Source organism: Amblyraja radiata, chromosome 35, assembly GCF_010909765.2.
Source record: "Amblyraja radiata isolate CabotCenter1 chromosome 35, sAmbRad1.1.pri, whole genome shotgun sequence".
NCBI lineage: Eukaryota > Metazoa > Chordata > Chondrichthyes > Rajiformes > Rajidae > Amblyraja > Amblyraja radiata.
In genome coordinates, this window is record NC_045990.1 from 17870966 (window position 1) to 17891909 (window position 20944).

Here is a 20944-nt window from a genome sequence, read left to right on the forward strand (position 1 = left end):
TTGTAACTTTCAAGGAAGGAAATACTCCAACATCCCACTGCACATCTACTGTATGCTGTAACATTGCAAACTGGAAGAATGAAAGCATATTGTTTCATTGTAATAGTGCAGAAGGCCAAGAGCAGGATAGCAGGACAGGGAGTTTGGAAGTGAGTGGTGATCGTGAGCAGGGAGACTGAATGGTGCTGTTCACCATCCAGACACCAGTCTGCATTGGAACTCTGGAAGAGCTCGTCTTGAGAAGGGAATCGAGAATCCTAAACCGAAAACATGTCTAAATCTCCATTTCAACTGGATCCAAAATCCAGGTTATTTTGGATCCTGGAGATAGTGAAACTGAAGAGCATAAAAGGGAATGTGTTTCAAACTTGCAAACCAACCTGTCTGTCTTCATTTTTGTCCATATCTTAAGACAATATGTGAGACATACAAATAGAAACCCCAGCACTGTTCTCTGCAGAACACTGATCTGTTAGAATAACACATTTCCACATTCTCTGTCTTTCATGGGTAAACCAGTTCTGAATCCAACCAAGTTGTTGTGGATTCCATGCATCTTAATCTGAATCATTTACCACAAGGTACTTGATCTGATGCCAAATATTCACGTGGACAACATCCACTGCCAACCTCAATATCATCTCAAAAACCCAGATCTAATTTGTAAGACACGATGCGGACAAAGCTAGGCTGACCATCCTCAATTAGTCAATACACTTCCACATGAGTAAATCCGATCCCAATGAATCTTCTCCAAAACCTCACGACCTCTGATGTGAGCCTCACCTACAATTTCCTGGATTGTCTCAATTTCCCTTCTTAAAGTAAGGAATGCCGGGCTACTTTCCAATCCTCTGGGATTTTGCCCGTGGTTAGAGGATACAAAGATCTCCGTCAACGTCTCTGCAATCTCTTCTCATCTCAATAACTAGGGATAGATCCCATCAGGTAGGGACTTATCCATCCTGATGCCCCATGGAGACCCAGAATTACATCTTTCTTGATCTCACACTGCCATTAGCACTAAGTGTTGTACTGTAGGGTGTGGTATTAATAGCCTTGACAGCATTGACAAACGAGGGATCGTGTGGTCCGAGTCCATAGCTCCCTGAAGGTGGTGACAAAAGTAGATACGAGTGGTAAAGAAGGCATATGGTATGCTTGCTTTCATCGATCAATGCTTTGGGGGGGAAAGTCAGTCATTTTGCAGCTTTATTGAACTTTGGTTAGGCCACATTTGGAGTATTATGTGGCCTAACCAAGAAGGTCTGAAGAAGGGTTTCGGCCCGAAACGTCGCCTATTTCCTTCGCTCCATAGATGCTGCTGCACCCGCTGAGTTTCTTCAGCATTTTTGTGTACCTTTGGAGTATTATGTGCAGTTTTGGTCAAGGATCTGGTGGTTTCAGAGAGGATGCAGAACAAGTGCCTAGAATAGAGGATATTCATTATAAGGAAAAGTTGGACAAACTTGAATTGTTTTGTCAGGAATATCTAAAGCTGAGGGGAGAGCTGATATAAAAATTAAGAGAGGTGGTAACAAGAGTCAAACAGTGGGACAGAAATTGCTGGAGGAACTCAGTGGGTCAGGCAGCATCTCTGCAAAACATGGACAGGTGATGTTTCCGGTCAGGACTCTAGTCAAGAAGTCATTTGTCCATGTTCTCCAGAGATGCTATTTGATCTGCTGAGTTGCACCAGTACTTTTGTGTAAGCCAGCATCTGCAGATCCTTGTGTCTATGTCAAACAGTGGCTGGTGATTTGAGGAGACTGCAAATCAACCATGTGGCAAACAGCTTGGAATCTGCAAAAGAGATTTCCCTTATGCACCTTATCTGGAATGTGATCAGCAGCCTATGGTCTGAAGTCACTTATTTTTTTCACCATTTGATTTTATTTTGACCGAACGGACACTCCAGGATCATCCGGCAGAGACAGTGAACATGACAATGTAACAGGCTTAGCGGTTTGTTATGGGAAAGAAAATTCAGGCATCAAACAAGGCAAAGTCTTGTACTCGCACAATGGAAGGTGAAAGCTAGCAGGGTGAAAATTATATTCACAGCGACGTGAAAATGTTCTGCTAAATACATCTGAGGTAGTTTGTGGACTTGAGAAACCTTTGCTAACCCCACTCCAATCCCTGTTCACACTGCACGGTCCGCCTTAACTACACTGGGACGTCCATTCATGAACCCAGATTGATCCACTGGAAAGTCCCGTCAGGGGACTGGCAGTCATATTCTGTCCCCTGGGTATACCACATTCCCAGAGTGGAACCACCAGGCCTCCTAGTGGTGTAAACAACAGACTACAAGGAACGAGCCTTGCTGCCTCTTACCCATGGCGCTTCATGGAGATAGCAGAAGGCGCTGGCAGCACCACTTGGCACTGGGCTCTTCAGAGCAAGGCAGGAAGCATCGGACCAGCCATTTCCAAACTGGCCGGTCCCAGGATGTGTTCACGGCAACCTGGCAAATCCACTTGCCAGCGGGAGGCTGCAGAGTATACAAGATTATGTACATTGTTCAAAATAAATTGACCACCGTACTGTAGCTAATAACTGGAGGCACAAAAGAGCAAATATGCGTGGAGTTTACAGTTTACTGACAATTGGAGCTATATTGTGCATATTATAAAAAATAAAGATTAAAAGAGTCTGAAAACTATGTTCTACGGTGAAAACAATATTTGGGATAGGAATGAGAGGGAAACTGTACATTAATAATCACTTTGAAAATGGACAGGTTCTCAATGCCGGAACTTAAACAATGCATTGGATGTTTTGCAGGTGTCGGTTTCATACCACAAATTCAAATAAATACATTTCAGGCCATCAAAAAATCTCTGTGCAGTCAGGGCAATGGGTTGAGGACTTGATCTTAACGGTGTAAAATATAATACAGTTCTTGTTTGCATGGGCTTGCAACTGAGGCTATTTAACAAGAGGCCGGGTTTTGTCATCATCGCTGCACTGATGTGCTTTGTATTTCTTCACCTCTGCCATGTATTTGGCCCAAGCATCTCCTCCTCGTGCCTCTGCCTGGAGAGAGGGGAGAGAGAAACGGGTAGACTAAACATAGGCGTTCAACATGCTGGAGATAGCAAACAGCATTGAGGCAAGTGCAGGAATAACCTCTGAACATTATACACAGAAGCTCAGATTCAAATCCTGTTTTGACAGTCCTTTAATACCTCATGCAGGAAAACATTCATGTGCTTAGTTTTAGAAGATCAAGTTATTTTGACAAAATAACACATCTTATTTGATGGCCCTCTCCCTTGCCAGGACTGATTCATAGAAACATAGAAAATAGGTGCAGGAGTAGGTCATTCTGCCCTTCGAGCCTGCACCGCCATTCAATATGATCATGGCTGATTCAAGCTCAGTTTAACACAAGGACCAATATCTAAGGCTGTACAAATTCAAAAACATTGTGAATCTATCAATATTTAAAATGAACTTTTCAATATATTGATAAAAGAAAGAAAATGTAGTTTACAAATTAAGCAGGTTAGACTTTCTAGACAGATTATTAAGGGATTTATAAGAATGGTAACAGGGAAGAAAGATTTACACCAGGGCACAGAGCATGAGGGTTTGAAAGAGGTAGACAACATTATAAATGGTTCTGACAGGGTAAATAAAGAGAAATGTTTCCAGTGGCAAAAGAACCATCTTATGATGCCATTCAGACCATTTTGTCCTTAAAATGAAATAATTCTCCAGTTTGATCCCACTGCCCAGCACCTGGTTTCATTGCTGCATATGTAGGGACATTTCAGGTGCAGCTTAAAGTACAGGTGCACAACCTTTTATCCGAAAGCCTTGGGACCAGACACTTGTCGGATTTTGAGATATTTTGGTTTTCCGAACGGAAGGTTTTTAGCGTAGATTTTAACATGTGGCTCAGTAATAGAGTGCTCGGCTCTTGGCCGCAAGGTCGTGAGTTTGCGCCTCGATCCCGGCAGTTACCCGGTCAGGGCCGGCCTTTAGCCGATAGGACCTATTTCTCCCAATTGGGCCCCGCGCCTAAGGGGGCCCCGCGCTAGAGTAATCAAATCAGTTGGAGCAAAGATCTTATAGCGCACAAGATGGTCCACTCCTGCCAAATACAATGAACTGATGCGTAGTCCGCACCGGAGCGTAACCTCCGTCATTTCAATAACCCCGACCCGACTTCAGTTATGCCTCTCGCAGCGTTGCGGGGGAACAGTTTAGGTGTTGTTAAATGTTTTAAATGTGTTTTATCACTTCCTTTTTAAACGGCACATGCCTTGTACTTTATAAACGGCACATACTGCAGATGCTGATTAAACCGAAGACAGACACAAAAGGCTGGAGTAAATCAGCGGATCAGGCTGCATCTCTGATGAGGAATACGTAATAGGAGGAAATAGGTGATATTTCGGGTCGACTTTTTCAATAGCTGCCATGAGGGGACAAGCACCGGCACCAAGAGCGAGCGAAAGCGTTGACAGACGGACGAAAGCAAGGTTCATAGAGCGGCGTTGGTAGACATTTCGGGTCGAGACCCTTCTTCAGACTGATAGTCAAGGGAAAGGGAAACGGGAGATATCGGCATATCTTCCATTCACTTGTCCTTAGTACCGTCCATAGGTCTTGCTCCTCTTTCCCCCGAATCAGTTAGAAGAGGGGTCTCGACCCGAAATGTCACCTACAAAGATCTTTGGTCACCAATTCCGACCTATGATCGTTGCTTTTGTCCGTTCTGTCCGCGCGTTCGCTCGCTCTTAGTGCCGGCGTTTCTCCCCTCAGACTCCGCCAAACACACACACACACAGCATGTCCGGCAGATCGCTGCGGGCCGAGAGAGAGTAGAGAGGTAGAGAGGGAAGAAAGGGGTAGATAGGGAGAGGGGTGTGAGGGGGAATGGAGAAGGGGGAGGTGCCCTCACGCTCCCGGGGCAGCTCTCCCGTCCCTCCAGTCGCCGTGCTTCACGCACACAGCCCCGGCTCCCGCCGTCCCCCCTCTCTCCAGGAAGACGCGGTGAACAATACACAGAGGGCCGGGCCGGGGGTTGCAGCAACGTTTACAAACCTCGGACTCAGCTCACGCCCGGACCCAGGCATTCGTTCCCGCCGCTGGACCTCTCCCTTCCTTCCCTCCTTCTCCCCTCAGACTCCGCCAAACAAACACACACACACACACAGCATGTCCGGCAGATCCTTCCTCTCTCTTTTCCCTTCTCTCCCCTCCCTTTGCCGAAACCCTTCCTCAGACTGATAGGGGGGACTGATAGGGCAGTCTGAGGAAGGGTTTCGGCCCGAAGCGTTACCTATTTCCTTCGCTCCATAGATGCTACTGCACCCGCGGAGTTTCTCCAGCATTTTTGTGAATCCCTAGACCTAGTTCAGTGAGCGTCCACCGAGGGTTACCCGGAGAGGTGACCGCGGAACCTCTCCGGGCGACCCTCGGTGGACGCTCACTGTACTAGGTCTAGGGATTCCTACTCTCCCGGGCAATATACCCTCCCTTTTTTCCAGAACCGAAAATGTCCGATTTTCGGAGCTTTTCGGTTTCCGGAATTTCGGATAAAAGGTTGTGCACCTGTACTTCATAAATACATTTGAGTTGTCTCCTGTGCCAGCCTTTAAGGCAGTGTGATCCAGAGCACCAGCCTGTCAGTTCAAAGAGAGTTCACATTTCCCTTTTAAACTACCGTACTACCTATTACCTTACTATGTCACCAGAGGTGATATGAAGCACCTTTTTCAAAAAATATAAACAAAATTACTGTCAACTGGACTCTTCCGCATGTAGAGCTGGAAGGATTTCAGAAGAACATTGGTCAAGAATTGAAGGAAATCTTAGAGCAGGCCCAGTGGGAAAGAGCTGGGAAGTGGAATACGTTTGCAAGCTCATTCGAAAACTGGCACAGGCACACAAGCGTAATTATTTATCTCCTGTACTGTGAGGTACAAAACAATTTTGCAAGTCAGATTGTGGAAATCAGAACGGAAAAGCTAGCGATTCTTACCTCCTCATCGGCCTTGTGTTTCTTGGCTACCATTCCCGTCTTGAGGGCTAACTTTGCCCCACCTCGCCGCTTTCCCACCTGGTGTAAGGGACAGAAGACTGCAACCATTACACGAGCGCTTGGAGCTGCAATGTCAATGCTGCCCATTATGTAATTAAACACGGGTCCTCAAATTAGATCTCATTCCACAACAGAATGCATCTCCCACGACAACGTCTCAACGCACTTCTAACATACAGTATACAAGCTACTGTGAGCGGAGGTAGGCCATTCTTTACACTCTCCTATAAGGCAAAAGTGACAGTGCAGGTGTTACCATTTTAAAGACCAGCAACAGCTCTTTAAATTGTGCAATGGCAAATTAGCCAGACATGTACATTTGCAATTCCATCAACATTTTCGGCACATTTTTTCCTGCAACAAAAGATAGATTATAAATTGGATTTCTTGCTGCAACGTGAAGACTTGTGTAAAAGTTAAAAATCTGTGGCACTGGCTATTTAAATAAGCAATGCTTTGACCAGATGACGTCGAACCAATCCCCGTTTAACTACTGAGCTTAATCCAAGCCTCATGTTTGTATAACAAGGGGGTTAAACAGTGAATTACCATCAAGGCAGGGCTGGGGAATACAAAGTTCTATTCAATAAATTATTTCCAAAAGCAATCACTTATGTCTTTTCTTCTTTTTGTTACTCCATTTGATATACATTTTGTTATAGCTTGGTACAATTTCTGACTGACTACCAAATTTAAAATTCAACTTAAAATTGAGGACATGCATGCTTCAAAGTCAAGGGTTAGTCTGCAAACTGACAAATGATAGTTCTATCTCCTGTTCACAACCTGTAAAGAGAAAACTTACAAATGTTGAGCATGGTTACTCCAATGAACAATCAAACTAACTGCTCACTAAATGCTAATATAAATACATGCATGTATTTGAGTTTTAATTTTGCTATATAATATATTTTTTTAAATCACAATGTTTCAAAGGATTTACTCATTTTTTTGTCAACATTTTCTTCCAGGAGATGATTTCAAAAAGTTTGGCACAAAATATTTTGCAAGGCAGCGAAATGTTCAAACCTGTACATGAAAATAAACAGGAAGAATACCAAGAAAGCAATAGATTTAGATTAGCGATATTATCAATATCTGATATGATCACTATGGTTCCCGAACAATCACTGGGCTCAGAATACAAGCTGCATAACAATTAAAAAGGAAAATGTGTAAATTTAAATTTTGTGAAACACAAATCCAATGAGAAATGATTTAAAACCTGTGCCAAGTTTATTCTATTTTACATGGCTGGATATTTAAGAATTTTGTTAAATCCATTAATGAGTCAACAAATCCATGTTATAAATGATCGCAGAAAGATAAATCTGGTCATTTTCAGCTAGTTATTGACATTAATTGTCTTTTAATGCTATCCAAATATCGTAACACATAAAAGGTAACATTATAGTTTATTAATTTGTTATATTAGTGTGTGGTGTCAGGTGATGAGAAAGATTAAGTGAGCATCACACACTTGTATATCGTGCAAAATGCTGGTCCCACACTGCATACGGTATCCACAGGTTTTTAATGCCCCAGAGATCATCAAATCTGTGTTTCTCAAATGATTACATTTGAACATAGGACTCTAACCAGGGTGCAATCATACCAGTGTCACAAAATTAATCACCCCAGCTATAAAACATTATATCAAAGAATGTTAATAGCTGCAAGATAAACCAACATTATGCAGAACACATGCAATATCAGTATGTAACTCTAGATCAATCCTTAACTTTACCTTGGTCTACTCAACCAATGGGACCATAAACATGGTATGATATTTCCAATTATTAACATTAAATTGTATTAAGGAATGCTTTTAAAGAGAGAGGTTAAATATTCTCAGGTCTATTCATTAAGTGAATTTTTCAACAACAATCTGGATAACGACATTACTGCTCTGGTGAGCATACAATGACAAATCACATCACTTGGTTTACATAACGTCACACTCCCACCGGAGCACAGGACGACTTTGAAGCTGTAAAGCAAAAAAAGTTACAAGGAATTGACTGCTTACAATACTCATATTACATTGATCTGATCTAGATATTTGGCATTTATTTCTCAGTTTTGAATTTGGTTATTTTTCTAGTTTGCTGCTGAAGAAATTATTGTTTCTGGGCCAAAGTAGATGGTGTTAGTAAACTGGGCTTTGCATGTGGACACCACCTTAAAGACGTGTCAACCCTAGATGAAGAGGATTATATTCTGACAATCTGAAATTTAGCCTAGTGTTTAAAGAATCAATCTAAAGAACAATTGAAGCTGAAATTCCTGGAGATTCAGTTCATCGTCACCTGTTACATAACCATCAGGAAGAATCATTTGACGAGAGTTTATATCTTCAAAGAAAAGATACAAACCATTCAGCCAGCAACCAAACATTTGACTAACTGCCCTGAAAAGACTAGTCACATCGAACACCAACTTCCTCAACAGAACCAGAATTTCCTGCACATAATGTCAAGTGGTAATTTGTAGCCTCCAATTGAGGTGCACTGCAAAGTCCATAATTCTTATTCGTTCCCCAAAGTAACTGATTTTTCTGCTCACATCAGAAGTCTGACAACAGGGGTGTGAAACGATTTGAAAAAACTGGATTTAAACCAGACTGGTATGGAGTGTTCTCTTCCCCACAACACCCAGTCATGTCACAAAACCAAATGTAACAGTTGGTGCAAAAATTAAAGTTGGGCCAATTGGTATCTTCAAAACCATATCGACAAATCTTTGTTCGGTAAAGCATCCAGGGAAAACGAATAAAGGTGTTTAAAAAAAAAAAGGGAATTGTCCTTAAACATAATAGAATAGAGAACAATTTTTTAAAATCCTGGAAGAAATTCTTTGAGAAAGTCATCAAGTTGTATGGGAGCACATCAATTTAGGAACTAAAAACAAAGCAAAAAGGTGAAAGAAATACACACGTCAGCTAACATCTCAAACCTTTCCTTTGTTGTTGATTTTTTATACAAATACCAAAAAGTGATTTTTTTTTTTTTGCCTACCATCACTTTTTTTATCATCATACAAAATAGAAAGGATGTTTTCTTAAATCTGTTGTTCACCGCTTTGCAACATCTCAAAGCACTACAAAATCATTTTGGAAATACAATTGTTATTACAACATTGAAAGCACAGAAACCAATTTGCACACAGTGAGGGCCTCAAAACATCAGTGAACTCATCTGTTCTAGCAAAATTGGCGAGGGGGCAAATATTAAGCAGGAAACTACCTCACTCTCCATCCGATGAAAGATCGGTCTGAAATGTTGAATATTTCTTTCTCCACGGATGTTGCCTGGTCCAAATATCCCCACCATTTTCGGTGCTTCATTTCATATTTCCGGTAACCCCCCACAAAAAAAAAAAAACTGGATCCAGCAATCACCCTGGCTCATCTCTATTTCCCACTAATCTATCCAGACTATCTTCCATTTACATTCTCAGCTCTGATGCTGGGTCTTGACCAAAATAGTCGACCATCCTTTTGCCTCTACAGATGCTGCTTGACTCGCTGAGCCCTTCCAGATTATTATGTTTTGCATAAAATCCCTGCATTCGCAATCTCTTGTGTCTCTATTTTAAGGAGTATATGTTTAAATCAGTATCTGTCAGTGTCCTCTCTTTAAATACTATCTACAAGCTTCATCAATTTTAGAATTGGCATTAAAACTCCACATAACTTTGGATTCAAACAGAAACAATTTGCTCCACTCCTCTACTCAACAGATCTCCCTCACCTTTACCATTATGGACACAAAATGCTGGAGTAACTCAGCAGGACATGCAGCATCTCTGGAGAGAAGAATGGGTGAGGCATCAGGTCAAGACCCTTCTTCAGACTAGAATCAAGGGAAATGGAAATGTTTCCCTTTCACCCGAGCTATACCTCTCATATCCCTTTCCCCTGACTCTAGTGTGAAGAAAGGTCCCGACCCGAAACTTCACCTATCCATAGTCTGAAGAAGGGTCTCGACACGAAGCATCATCCATTCCTTCTCTCCAGCGATGCTGCTTGTCCCGTAGAGTTACTCCAGCATTTGGTGCCTATCTTCGATTTAAACCACCATCAGCGGTTCCTTCCTTCACCTTTACCATTATTGTGCATAGAATTAGACAATACTGTACTCCAATTAAGATTCTGAAACAATAACCTGCAGATGCTGGTTTGCAAAAAACTTAGATCATGCAGCATCAGGTCAGTATGAAGAAGGGTTCCAACCCATAACAATACTCACCATGTTCTCTAGAGATGCTGGCTGACCCACTGAATTACTCCAGCACTACTGTGTTTTTTCCAGTTAAAATGTAGTATGTTGTTTTGCTACATTGTGTAATTAATATAACCAATAGAGCAATTCAATGTTCTGAATCTACTAGTCTACCCAAGTCATTGACCTAATACACTACTTTTCCCTCTCCAAATGCTGCCTGATCCAAATATTTCCAGCGTTTTACTTCAAGCAGCTAACATCTGCAGTAGTCTTTAAAAATATTTAAATCTACTTCTCCTGTGATCTTGTGTCAGGATGATCTATCTTTCCCTCTCAATGCCATTCTCCTGCCATCACCCCAAAACTCCTGACACCCTTAGTAATCAAGAATCTGTCACTCTTAGCCTTAAAAACATCCATTGACAGCCTCCACAGCCAACTGTGGCAATAAATTCCACAGATTCACCACCATCTGACTAAAGAAATTCCTCCTCATCTTTCTAAAGGCTTTATTCTGGTCCTAGACTCTCCCACTGGTGGAAACATCCTTAAGTGAACCGATCCAAGTGAACTGTTCCCATCTTATCCATGTACCTGCTACTAGTGTCTTTAAAATTATATTTATAGTACCTATAATATAATAGGGAGTCCAGAACCAGGGGCCACAGTTTAAGAATAAGGAGTAAGCCATTTAGAACGGAGACAAGGAAACACTTTTTCCTCACGGAGTGGTGAGTCTGTGGAATTCTCTGCCTCAGAGGGCAGTGGAGGCAGGTTATCTGGATGCTTTCAAGAGAGAGCTAGATAGGGCTCTTAAAAATAGCGGAGTCAGGGGATATGGGGAGAAGGCAGGAACGGGGTACTGATTGGGGATGATCAGCCATGATCACATTAAATGGCGGTGCTGGCTCGAAGGGCCAAATGACCTACTCCTACACCTATTGTCCATCTGCCTCAACTATCTCCTATCAGTATCACCCCTCATCATTCTGCACTCCAAGGAATGTAGTCCTAGCCTATCCACCCTCTCCCTGCAGCTCAGACCTTCGAGTTGACAACATCCTTGTCAATCTTCTCTGCACCTTTTCCAGGTCGACAACACCTTTGCTACAGAACTGAACACTATACTCTAAATTTAGATAGCCACAAAACGCTGGAGTACCTCAGCGGGCCGGGCAGCATCTATGGAGAAAATGGAATAGGTGAGACATTTCAGGTTGGGGCCCTTCTTCAGGCTGAAGAGAGACAAAAATCTGGAGCAACTCAGCGGGTCAGACTGAAGACAGGTCTGGATGGTATGGACGAATTGAAAGACAGAAACGTTTCCCATTCCTTCTCTCCAGAGATGCTGCCCTTCCCGCTGAGTTACTCCAGCTTTTTGTGTCTGTCTTCGAGCCTGTTTTACGATTGAAATAAAAGGGGTAGATGACTGTGGGCTTGGGTATATATATCCCCATTGGGAATGAAGAATGGAAGCTGGCTATGGGACAAAGCAGGGAGCCGGGGGTGGGATGGCAGTGGGCGACTGCAATGTGTTTAGATGTTGTTCCCGGGCGGGCGGGTCGCTCCCTCGCCCCAGGTGAGTAAATGGGGCGACATTTTGGGGGGGGGAAGGATGGATAACAACGGCAGATCCAGCCCCAGCCCCGCTCGGTACCCGCAGGCGAAACCTCCGGCCCTTACAGTGTTCGGCACGGGCCTCCTGCCGGCCTCGGCCTCGGCCCCCGGGCCCGCCGCCGCCGCTGCCGCCACCACCGGTCTCGGCCGCCCTCCACGCTCCACGTCCCCGCCTTCTCCTCCTCCTCCTCCTTCTCCGCCGCCGCCGCCGCCGCCCGACTCCCGCTGCGCCGCCTTCTCCTCCTCCATCTTCTTGAAGAGCGCCATGAAGCTGCCGTCGTTGGCGAAGGCGTTCACCCCTTTGCTCTCCGCTTCGGAGCTTCGAGAAACTTCGCGGCTCCTTCGCCTCTCCGCCATCTTGGGAAGGGCGGCCGCCGAGCCTGCTGGGAGTGAGGGCGGGCTGACTGACTGACGCCCCAAGGCAATAAACGTTAACATTAACAACGTCATCACGCGGACGAGCACTAAATAGCAAAGATAATAATATATAGCCTACTATAAATATAGTTGCCACTGACAAATACAGTCGGCAGTTGTGGCAAGGGACATGGGAGTAGAGGACAAAGAGTTCTGCCCTGCAGTATTGTGGCCATCTGTGCCAATATGGTTACTGAACATCCCAAAAGTTGATCTGGAGATATGGGAGGCAAAAAGGAGGAACAAAAATTCAGACCTAAAGACAGAATATCATAGCCATATAGATACAGGGAACACCTCTTAATTTTTCACAGATGGATCAAAGGACCCAGTAGCTGAAACAACAGGGGCGGCTGTGGTAGTCCAGGGGATGAATGTTGAGCTTTACAAAAGAACAAATAACTATTTGACAGTATATACAGTGGAACTGTACGCTATTTTGATGGCAGTTCGGTGGATGGAACAGGTGCAACCATGCAAAGTATTAATATGTAGCGACTCATTATCTGCAATCCAGAGTATTGGGTCTGGTGCATCCCATAGGCGGCCTGACTTAGTTTATGAAATCCTGCTACTATTAAGCCAAGTGACAAGGAGGGGCCGTGACGTGACTTTGTTGTGGGTCCCAGCACACATTGGTGTTCTAGGGAATGAAAAGGTGGATAAATTAGCAAAGGAGGCTGTAAAAAAAAGAAACATAGAGGTAAACTTACAACTATCCAAATCTGAAGGAAAACACATAGTGCGGAAGAAAATAAATCAGGAATGGCAACAATACTGGGAACAGGAGACAAAGGGGAGACACCTCTATTCGCTACAAAACAGAGTGGGCATTACAGCAAGAAGAGGGGGGAACAGGAGGGAACAGGTAGTATTAACAAGATTGAGGATAGGACACACTCACCTGAACAGCACATTAAAAATATTGGGAAAACGCCCTACTGGGCTATGTGAGGCCATCAGCCTGAAACAGTTCAGCATGCCCTAATTGCATGTAGGAGGTATGACAGAAAGAAGATTTATGATCATTGAAATGAGGAAAATTGGATTGACAGAAATATCAGTAAAGAATATTCTAGAGAATTGGGACGACAGATGGCACAATGGGCTAAGTGTTCGGCTGGCGACCGGAAGGTAGCCGGTTCGAATCCCGCTTGGAGTGCATACTGTCGTTGTGTCCTTGGGCAAGACACTTCACCCACCTTTGCCTGTGTGTGAATGTGTGTGTGAGTGATTGGTGGTGGTCGGAGGGGCCGTAGGCGCAGAATGGCAGCCACGCTTCCGTCAGTCTGCCCCAGGGCAGCTGTGGCTACAGAAGTAGCTTACCACCACCGAGTGTGACTGAGGAGTGAATGAATAATGTGATGTAAAGCACCTTGAGTATTAGAAAGGCGCTATATAAATCCCATCCATTATTATTATTATTATAGAGTGTGGAGGGAAAGGAAAAGGAATAAAGTTGTTGTTTGATTTCTTGAGGGCCTCTGGCCTTATAAAAAGGATATAATGTAAAGACATGAGTACTGTGGAATGAAGCCAGAAGGTGGCAGCAATGCAACATTGCGGATGCTGGCTGCTGTAAAACTCCAAAGAAGAAGAAGAAGAAGAAGAAGAAATACAGTCGGCAGCATCCACTTTATGTCCATCTTAAGTGGAAAAGTTGACCAAGCTCAACTTGCATAGCATGCCGGTGCTCAAGACAAGTCAAGTCAAGAGAGTTTATTGTCATGTGTCCCTGATAGGACAATGAAATTCTTGCTTTGCTTCAGCACAACGGAACATAGTAGGCATTGACTACAGAACAGATCAGTGTGTCCATATACCATTATATACGTAAATACACACATGAATAAATAAACTGATAAAGTGCAAATAACAGATAATGGGCTATTAATGTTCAGAGTTTTGTCCTGATGGCTGTGGGGAAGTAGCTATTCCTGAACCTGGTCGTTGCAGTCTTCAGGCTCCTGTACCTTCTACCTGAAGGTAGCGGGGGGATGAGTGTGTGGCCAGGATGGTGTGGGTCCTTGATGATACTGCCAGCCTTTTTGAGGCAGTGACTGCAAAAGATCCCCTTGATGGAAGGGAGGTCAGAGCCGATGATGGACTGGGTAGTGTTTACTACTTTTTGTAGTCTTTTCCGCTCCAGGGCGCTCAAGTTGCCGAACCAAGCCATGATGCAACCGGTCAGCATGCTCTCTACTGTGCACCTGTAGAAGTTAGAGAGTCCGCCTTGACAAACCGACTCACCGTAATCTTCTCAGGAAGTAGAGGCGCTGATGTGCTTTTGGTGGTGGCATAAAATTTAAGACAGGAATTAGAATTTTAAAAGCCACATTTATCATCTAAAAATAAATTGGATAGGTATATGGACGGGAAAGGAATGGAGGGTTATGCCCCTGTCCCACTTAGGAAACCTGAACGGAAACCTCTGGAGACTTTGCGCCCCACCCAAGGTTTCCATGCAGTTCCCGGAGGTTTTTGTCAGTCTTCCTACCTGCTTCCACTACCTGCAACCTCCGGCAACCATCTGCAAACTTCGGGAACCGCACGGAAACCTTGGGTGGGGCGCAAAGTCTCCAGAGGTTTCCGTTCAGGTTTCCTAAGTGGGACAGGGGCATTATATTGTCTGAGTGCAGGTAGATGGGACTAGGTGAGAATAAGTGTTCGGCACGGACTAGAAGGGCCGAGATGGCCTGTTTCCGTGCTGTAATTGTTATATGGTTATTTCTGGGCAGGAATAGCGAAGGATAAAACACTTTAAATGCACAGTATCATCAAAGACCCACACCATCCTGGCCACACACTCATCTCCCCGCTACCTTCAGGTAGAAGGTACAGGAGCCTGAAGACTGCAACAACCAGGTTCAGGAATAGCTACTTCCCCACAGCCATCAGGCAATTAAACCTGACTCGGACAAAACTCTGATTATTAATATTCAGTCTGAAGAAGGGTTTCGGCCCGAAACGTCGCCTATTTCCTTCGCTCCATAGATGCTGCTGCACCCGCTGAGTTTCCCCAGCAATTTTGTGTACCTTCTGATTATTAATAACCCATTTTCTGTTATTTGCACTTTATCAGTTTATTTATTCATGTGTGTATATATTTATATTATGGTATATGGACACACTGATCTGTTCTGTAGTAAATGCCTACTATGTTCTGTGTGCTGAAGCAAAGCAAGAATTTCATTGTCCTATACAGGGACACATGACAATAAACTCACTTGAACTTGAATTTATATGGTCTGAGTGCAGGTAGATGGGACTAGGTGAGAATAATGTTTCCGTGCTGTAATTGTTATATGGTTATTTCTGGGCAGGAATAGCGAAGGATAAAACATTTAAAGTAATGCACAACTTTAATCTGGTGGGCAGCAGTTTAAGGAATGTGAAGGTATTGTGTTGGGAGCGGCTGCGCCAATCAGCGGCGCGGATAGGAGGGGGTGGTGATGCCAAGTTGTGTGGGTTGGGGGGAGGAATTGTTTTGTATGTGTGTATGTGTGATTAGGAGTGGGTTCGGCCGTCGTTGTTGCTGTTGAGGGGTTTGCAGGCGGTGTTGAGGCGGCGGCAACAACCCGCAGGGGGGGCGAGGCGAGGCGACGGGGACAGGGCGAGGCCTGAGGCCCCGGTCACGTGACGGCGCAAGATGGCGGCGGCGGCGGCGATGGACGAGGAGTTCGAGGACGCCATCGACGTGGAGCCCCTGGAGCCCACCCTCTCCAACATCATCGAGCAGAAATCACTCAAGTGGATCTTCGTGGGCGGCAAAGGAGGAGTGGGCAAAACCACCTGCAGGTAGAAGGGCCGGGGCCGGGGCTGGGGCTGTTGCTGGAGTTGCCATGGGGCGGCTGTCACTGTCAGGCCCAGATGCCCGAACTCTCGTGTAGGAAGCAACTGCAGATGCTGGTTTAAGCCGAAGGCAAACACACAAAAGCTCAGGGGCGACCGCGCCTTTGGCTGTGGAACAGCATCCCCTTTCCCATCAGAACTTCCCCCTCCATCGACTCTTTTAAGTCAAGACTAAAGACTTATCTATACTCCCAAGCCTTTCCTGACGTCCTCTGAGTGAGGGCTACATGTATATATGTATGTAGTCTGTTTTGTTGTGCTATTCTTATAACAAATGTAAAGCACTTTGGCCAACGAGAGTGGTTTTTTAAATGTGCTATATAAATAAATGTGACTTGACTTGACAAAAAGCTGGAGTAACTCACCGGGTCAGGCAGCATCTCTGGAGAACATGAATAGGGACGAGAAAAGTCTGTCACCCATTCCTTCTCTCCAGAGATGCTGCCTGACCCGCTGAGTTACTCCAGCTTTTTGTGTCTATATTTCCCCGCAGCGGGTTCTCAGCTGCCTGTATCCTCCCATAGGAGCCTCTCCCCACGAACAAGCCCTTGGTCCACATCTCCTAATTCTGCGTTTAAGAAGGAACTGCAGATGCTGGAAAATCGAAGGTAGACAAAAGTGCTGGAGAAACTCAGCGGGTGCAGCAGCATCTATGGAGCGAAGGAAATAGGCAACGTTTCGGCCCGAAACGGTGCCTATTTCCTTCGCTCCATAGATGCTGCTGCACCCGCTGAGTTTCTCCAGCACTTTTGGTCTACCTCCTAATTCTGCGTGACGGTTCGTCGCAAACTCTGCCTTTAGCCCCTTTAATAGATTCAAAACATTGCATAAATACAGTTGTATGCAAGAAGGAATTGTAGGTGCTGGTTTATACCGAAGAAAAAACACAAAATGATCATGTTCATAAGTGATAGGAGCAAAATTAGACCATTTGGCCCATCAAGTCTAGACTACTGTGCCATTCAATCATGGTTGATCTCTCTCCCTCTCAATCCCATTCTCCTGCCTTCCCTGACAGATCCCCTGACAGATCTGTACTAATCAAGAATCTATCTCTGTCTTAAAATTATCAATTGACTTGGCCTCCACAGCCTTCTGTGGCAATTAATTTCACAGATTCATCACCCTCTGACTAAAGAAACTCCTCTTCATCTCCTCCCTAAAGGAAAGTCCTTCAATTCTGAGACTATGATCTCCGGTCCAAGACTCTCCCACTAGTGGAAACATTCTCTCCACATCCACTCTATCCAGGAGTAACACAGCAGGTCAGGCAGCATCTTTGGAGAAAAGGAATAGGTGATGTTTTGGGCCAAAACCCATCTTTCGAATGAGAGTCAGGGGAAAGGGAAATTAGAGATATTGATTAGTGATATAGAGAGATATAGAAGAAATGAATGAAAAATATGTTAAAAAAAATAAAGATGATCAAGGAAACAGTCTGTGGGTTAGATGAAAACAAGCTGCTGTTGCTGGATTAAAACGTGGCCCAAAGTGAATTTTGTGTCAGGCAAGTTATTCTTCAACAGATTTAGAGACCATTCATCTGCTGTGTCTCTAGTGTGCTATATTGATCCTTAATGGTTGTAGCTATATTGAGGCTGTGCCACTTTAAAGTATGTGCCATGATCTATTAGTTGCTACGCTGTTTAATTTGGAATTTGCCATAAATTGTTTGTTTCTGTGGAAGAAAGTCACAATAAGAAAAATACTTCTCTGGCACCATAACTAAACACACTTTAGTTACTAGACACAAAATGCTGGATTAACTCAGCGGGACAGGCAACATCTCTGGAGAGAAGAATGGGTGCCGTTTCGGGTCGAGACCCTTCTTCAGACTCATTCTTCGGATCTCGATCCGAAACGTTAACCATTTCTTCTCTCCAGAGATGCTGCTTATCCCGCTGAGTTACCCCAGTATTTTATGTTTAAGGAGGAACTGTAGATGCTGGAAAATCGAAGGTAGACAAAAATGCTGGAGGAACTCAGCGAGTGCAGCGGCATCTATGGAGTGAAGGAAATGGGCGACGTTTTGGGTCGAGACCCTTCTTCAGACATTCAGTATTTTATGTCTATCTTCCATTTAAAGCAGTATCTCCAGTTCCTTCCTATTTAGTTATAAGTTTGAATGTTTACATTATTTTCACAAGAAGGACAATGGTCTATTGGCCTTTATTATGGGAGTGCTGTCGTGATGATGTCTTACTCTATTTACAACCCTTAGTGAGACTGCACCTGGAGCCTTGTGTCCAATTTTGTAAAAAATAAGATTTCAGAGATTGTAATGAAGGTTTATCAGATGGGTTCGCGAGTGATAGCTTGCTGTTTGGGATTAGATTGAGTAAACTAGACCTGTATTCTTTAGTATTTAAATGGACCTCGTTTTAACCGGGATATCAGCAGGGATGGTGTTCCCTTGGCTGTCGGATCTGAAAGCAGGGGTTACAGTTTCAGAATAAAGGTAATAAATCTGAGGAAGGACATTATAGCCATAGAGGGAGTGCAGAGAAGGTTCACCAGACTGATTCCTGGGATGTCAGGACTTTCATATGAAGAAAGACTGGATAGACTTGGCTTATACTCGCTAGAATTTAGGAGATTGAGAGCGGATCTAATAGAAACGTACAAAATTCTTATGGGGTTGGACAGGCTAGATGCAGGAAGATTGTTCTCGATGTTGGGGAAGTCCAGGACAAGGGGTCACAGCTTAAGGATAAGGGGGAAATCCTTTAGGACCGAGATGAGAAGAAACTTTTTCACACAGAGAGTGGTGAATCTCTGGAACTCTCTGCCACAGAGGGTAGTTGAGGCCAGTTCATTGGCTATATTTAAGAGGGAGTTAGATGTGGCCCTTGTGGCTAAAGGGATCAGGGGGTATGGAGAGAAGGCAGGTACGGGATACTGAGTTGGATGATCAGCCATGATCATATTGAATGGCGGTGCAGGCTCGAAGGGCCGAATGGCCTACTCCTGCACCTATTTTCTATGTATCTATGTATCTATGTAAGCCATTTAGTATTGAGGTGAGGAGAAAGCTCTTTATGTGGTGCGGTGACAGAATGTGGAATCTGATAAAAAGGAAGATGGGAAGTGAAATGTAGAACCGGACGGATTGCGAGTGGGTGAAAACTACCTAGTTCCGTTCTCCTCCTCCATCTGCTCATCTCCCATCCTTCCCTACTCCATACAACCAATTTTTTCTTTTCTACCCCCAATCCTCTCCACCAGCTATCCCTTCCTCTAGTTCTACATTTCACTCCTCATCTTCTTATCAGATTTAATATCTACACCCCTTTCCCACTTTATCTCCAGCCTTGGTTACAACTTCCACCCATCTGCCAGTATCCCTCCTCACCTGATCCGACTATCACTTTCCAGTCATTATCAGATTGCAGTGTGCGGGAGGGAGCTTGCTGAGTGGGGAAAGGTTTCCCCCTTTGACAGTACAAATGTCTTCAGATCAAAAGATGATTATTGGCTAAAAGCACTTCACTGTGTGAATACATCTGTATATAAATACAAACCTTTAGCAAAACATAAGTGGTTGGAGATTCTCATTGGGTCACGCAGCATTTATGGAGGGAATCGATAAACTCTGAAGCAGGAACCAGATCTGAAATGCCACTCATCCATTCCTTCCACAGATGCTGAGTTCCTCCAGCACTTTGTTTTTGCTCCAGAACAAGGGGTCACAGTTTAAGGATAAGGGGGAAATCTTATAGGACCGAGATGAGGAAATCATTTTTCACACAGAGAGTGGTGAATCTCTGGAATTCTCTGCCACAGAAGGTAGTTGAGGCCAGTTCATTGGCTATATTTAAGAGTGAGTTAGATGTGGCCCTTGTGGCTAAAGGGATCAGGGGGTATGGAGAGAAAGCAGATACAGGATAATGAGTTGGATGATCAGCCATGATCATATTGAATGGCGGTGCAGGCTCGAAGTGCCGAATGGCCCACTCCTGCACCTATTTTCTATGTTTCTATTCCAGCATCTGTAGTTCCTTGTGTCTCCTCAATACAAATCTTTTTATTCCAAACAGTTGCAGCTTGGCTGTGCAGTTGGCAGAGGTTCGAGAGACTGTGCTGATTATTTCCACAGACCCAGCCCATAACATTTCTGATGCGTTTGATCAGAAATTCTCCAAAGTGCCAACAAAGGTGAAGGGTTATAACAACCTCTTTGCTATGGTAAGTAAAATGTTAGCAGTGGAGATAACTTTTGACATATGTTCCATGATTTACTCAGTAATTCAATGTATCAAAATATGTAAGCAACACAGTGGTGCAGCTGGTAGAGCTGCTGCCTCAAAGTGCCAGAGTCCTGGGTTCGATCCTGACCTCGGGTGCTATCTGTGAGACGTTTGTACATTCTCCCTATAACCTGTTTTTTCCAGGTGCGTTGATTTTCTCCCACATCTCAAAGATGCATGAGTTTGTAGGTTAATTGACCCTCTGTAAATTAACCCCAGGTGTGTGGAGATTGAATGGGAAAGTAAGATTACAGAACCAGTGTGAATGGGTGATCAGTGTGTACTCAGTGGGCAGAAGGGTCTGTTACTAATCTAAACATTGAAGCTACTTTGTACTAGAAGTGTTTTCATATTTGATAGGTGGACAATAGACAATAGGTGCAGGAGGAGGCCATTTGGCCCTTCGACCCAGCACCGCCATTCAACGTGATCATGGCTGATCATCCCCAATCAGTACCCCGCTCCTGCCTTCTCCCCATATCCCCTGACTCCGCTATTTTTCAGAGCCCTATCTAGCTCTCACT

General features: G+C 44.2%; 2 protein-coding genes across 4 annotated transcripts in view; one reads left to right on the top strand and one right to left on the bottom strand.

Moving 5' to 3' along the window:
* Positions 1-1873: 1873 nt before the first annotated feature.
* On the bottom strand, positions 1874-12299 carry LOC116991910 (telomerase RNA component interacting RNase-like). 2 transcript variants are annotated; one of them, XM_033050888.1, is made up of 3 exons: positions 11971-12299; positions 6002-6079; positions 1874-3042 (listed from the first exon to the last, which is right to left on the bottom strand). In XM_033050888.1, the coding sequence occupies exons 1-3, from the start codon at positions 12259-12261 to the stop codon at positions 2935-2937; spliced, it is 477 nt and encodes a 158-aa protein (XP_032906779.1). In that variant the 5' UTR covers positions 12262-12299; the 3' UTR covers positions 1874-2934. The 2 variants fall into 2 exon arrangements, with proteins under 2 accessions (XP_032906779.1, XP_032906781.1); XM_033050890.1 differs by lacking the exon at positions 1874-3042 and having other exon boundaries at positions 6040-6285.
* get3 (guided entry of tail-anchored proteins factor 3, ATPase) overlaps positions 4093-20944 on the top strand; it is a 31146-nt gene continuing 14294 nt past the window's right edge. The window contains exons 1-4 of one of the 2 annotated variants that reach the window (XM_033050884.1): positions 4093-4097; positions 15886-15893; positions 15970-16119; positions 20211-20358. In XM_033050884.1, coding sequence (XP_032906775.1) covers positions 4095-4097; positions 15886-15893; positions 15970-16119; positions 20211-20358 — 309 coding nt within the window. In that variant the 5' untranslated portion in view covers positions 4093-4094. Of the gene's footprint in view, positions 4098-5284; positions 5295-15885; positions 15894-15939; positions 16120-20210; positions 20359-20944 lie in introns of those variants that run through there. The other variant, XM_033050885.1, reaches the window with a different exon arrangement.

Excerpts from the sequence above, each read along its gene's own strand:
- LOC116991910 (XM_033050888.1), bottom strand. The coding sequence starts at position 12,261 with ATGGCGGAGAGGCGAAGGAGCCGCGAAGTTTCTCGAAGCTCCGAAGCG. Across the intron at positions 6,080-11,970 it reads GGAGGCCCGTGCCGAACACT|GTGGGAAAGCGGCGAGGTGG; the intron begins GTAAGGGCCGGA and ends CCCTTACACCAG. Across the intron at positions 3,043-6,001 it reads AACACAAGGCCGATGAGGAG|GCAGAGGCACGAGGAGGAGA; the intron begins GTAAGAATCGCT and ends CCCTCTCTCCAG.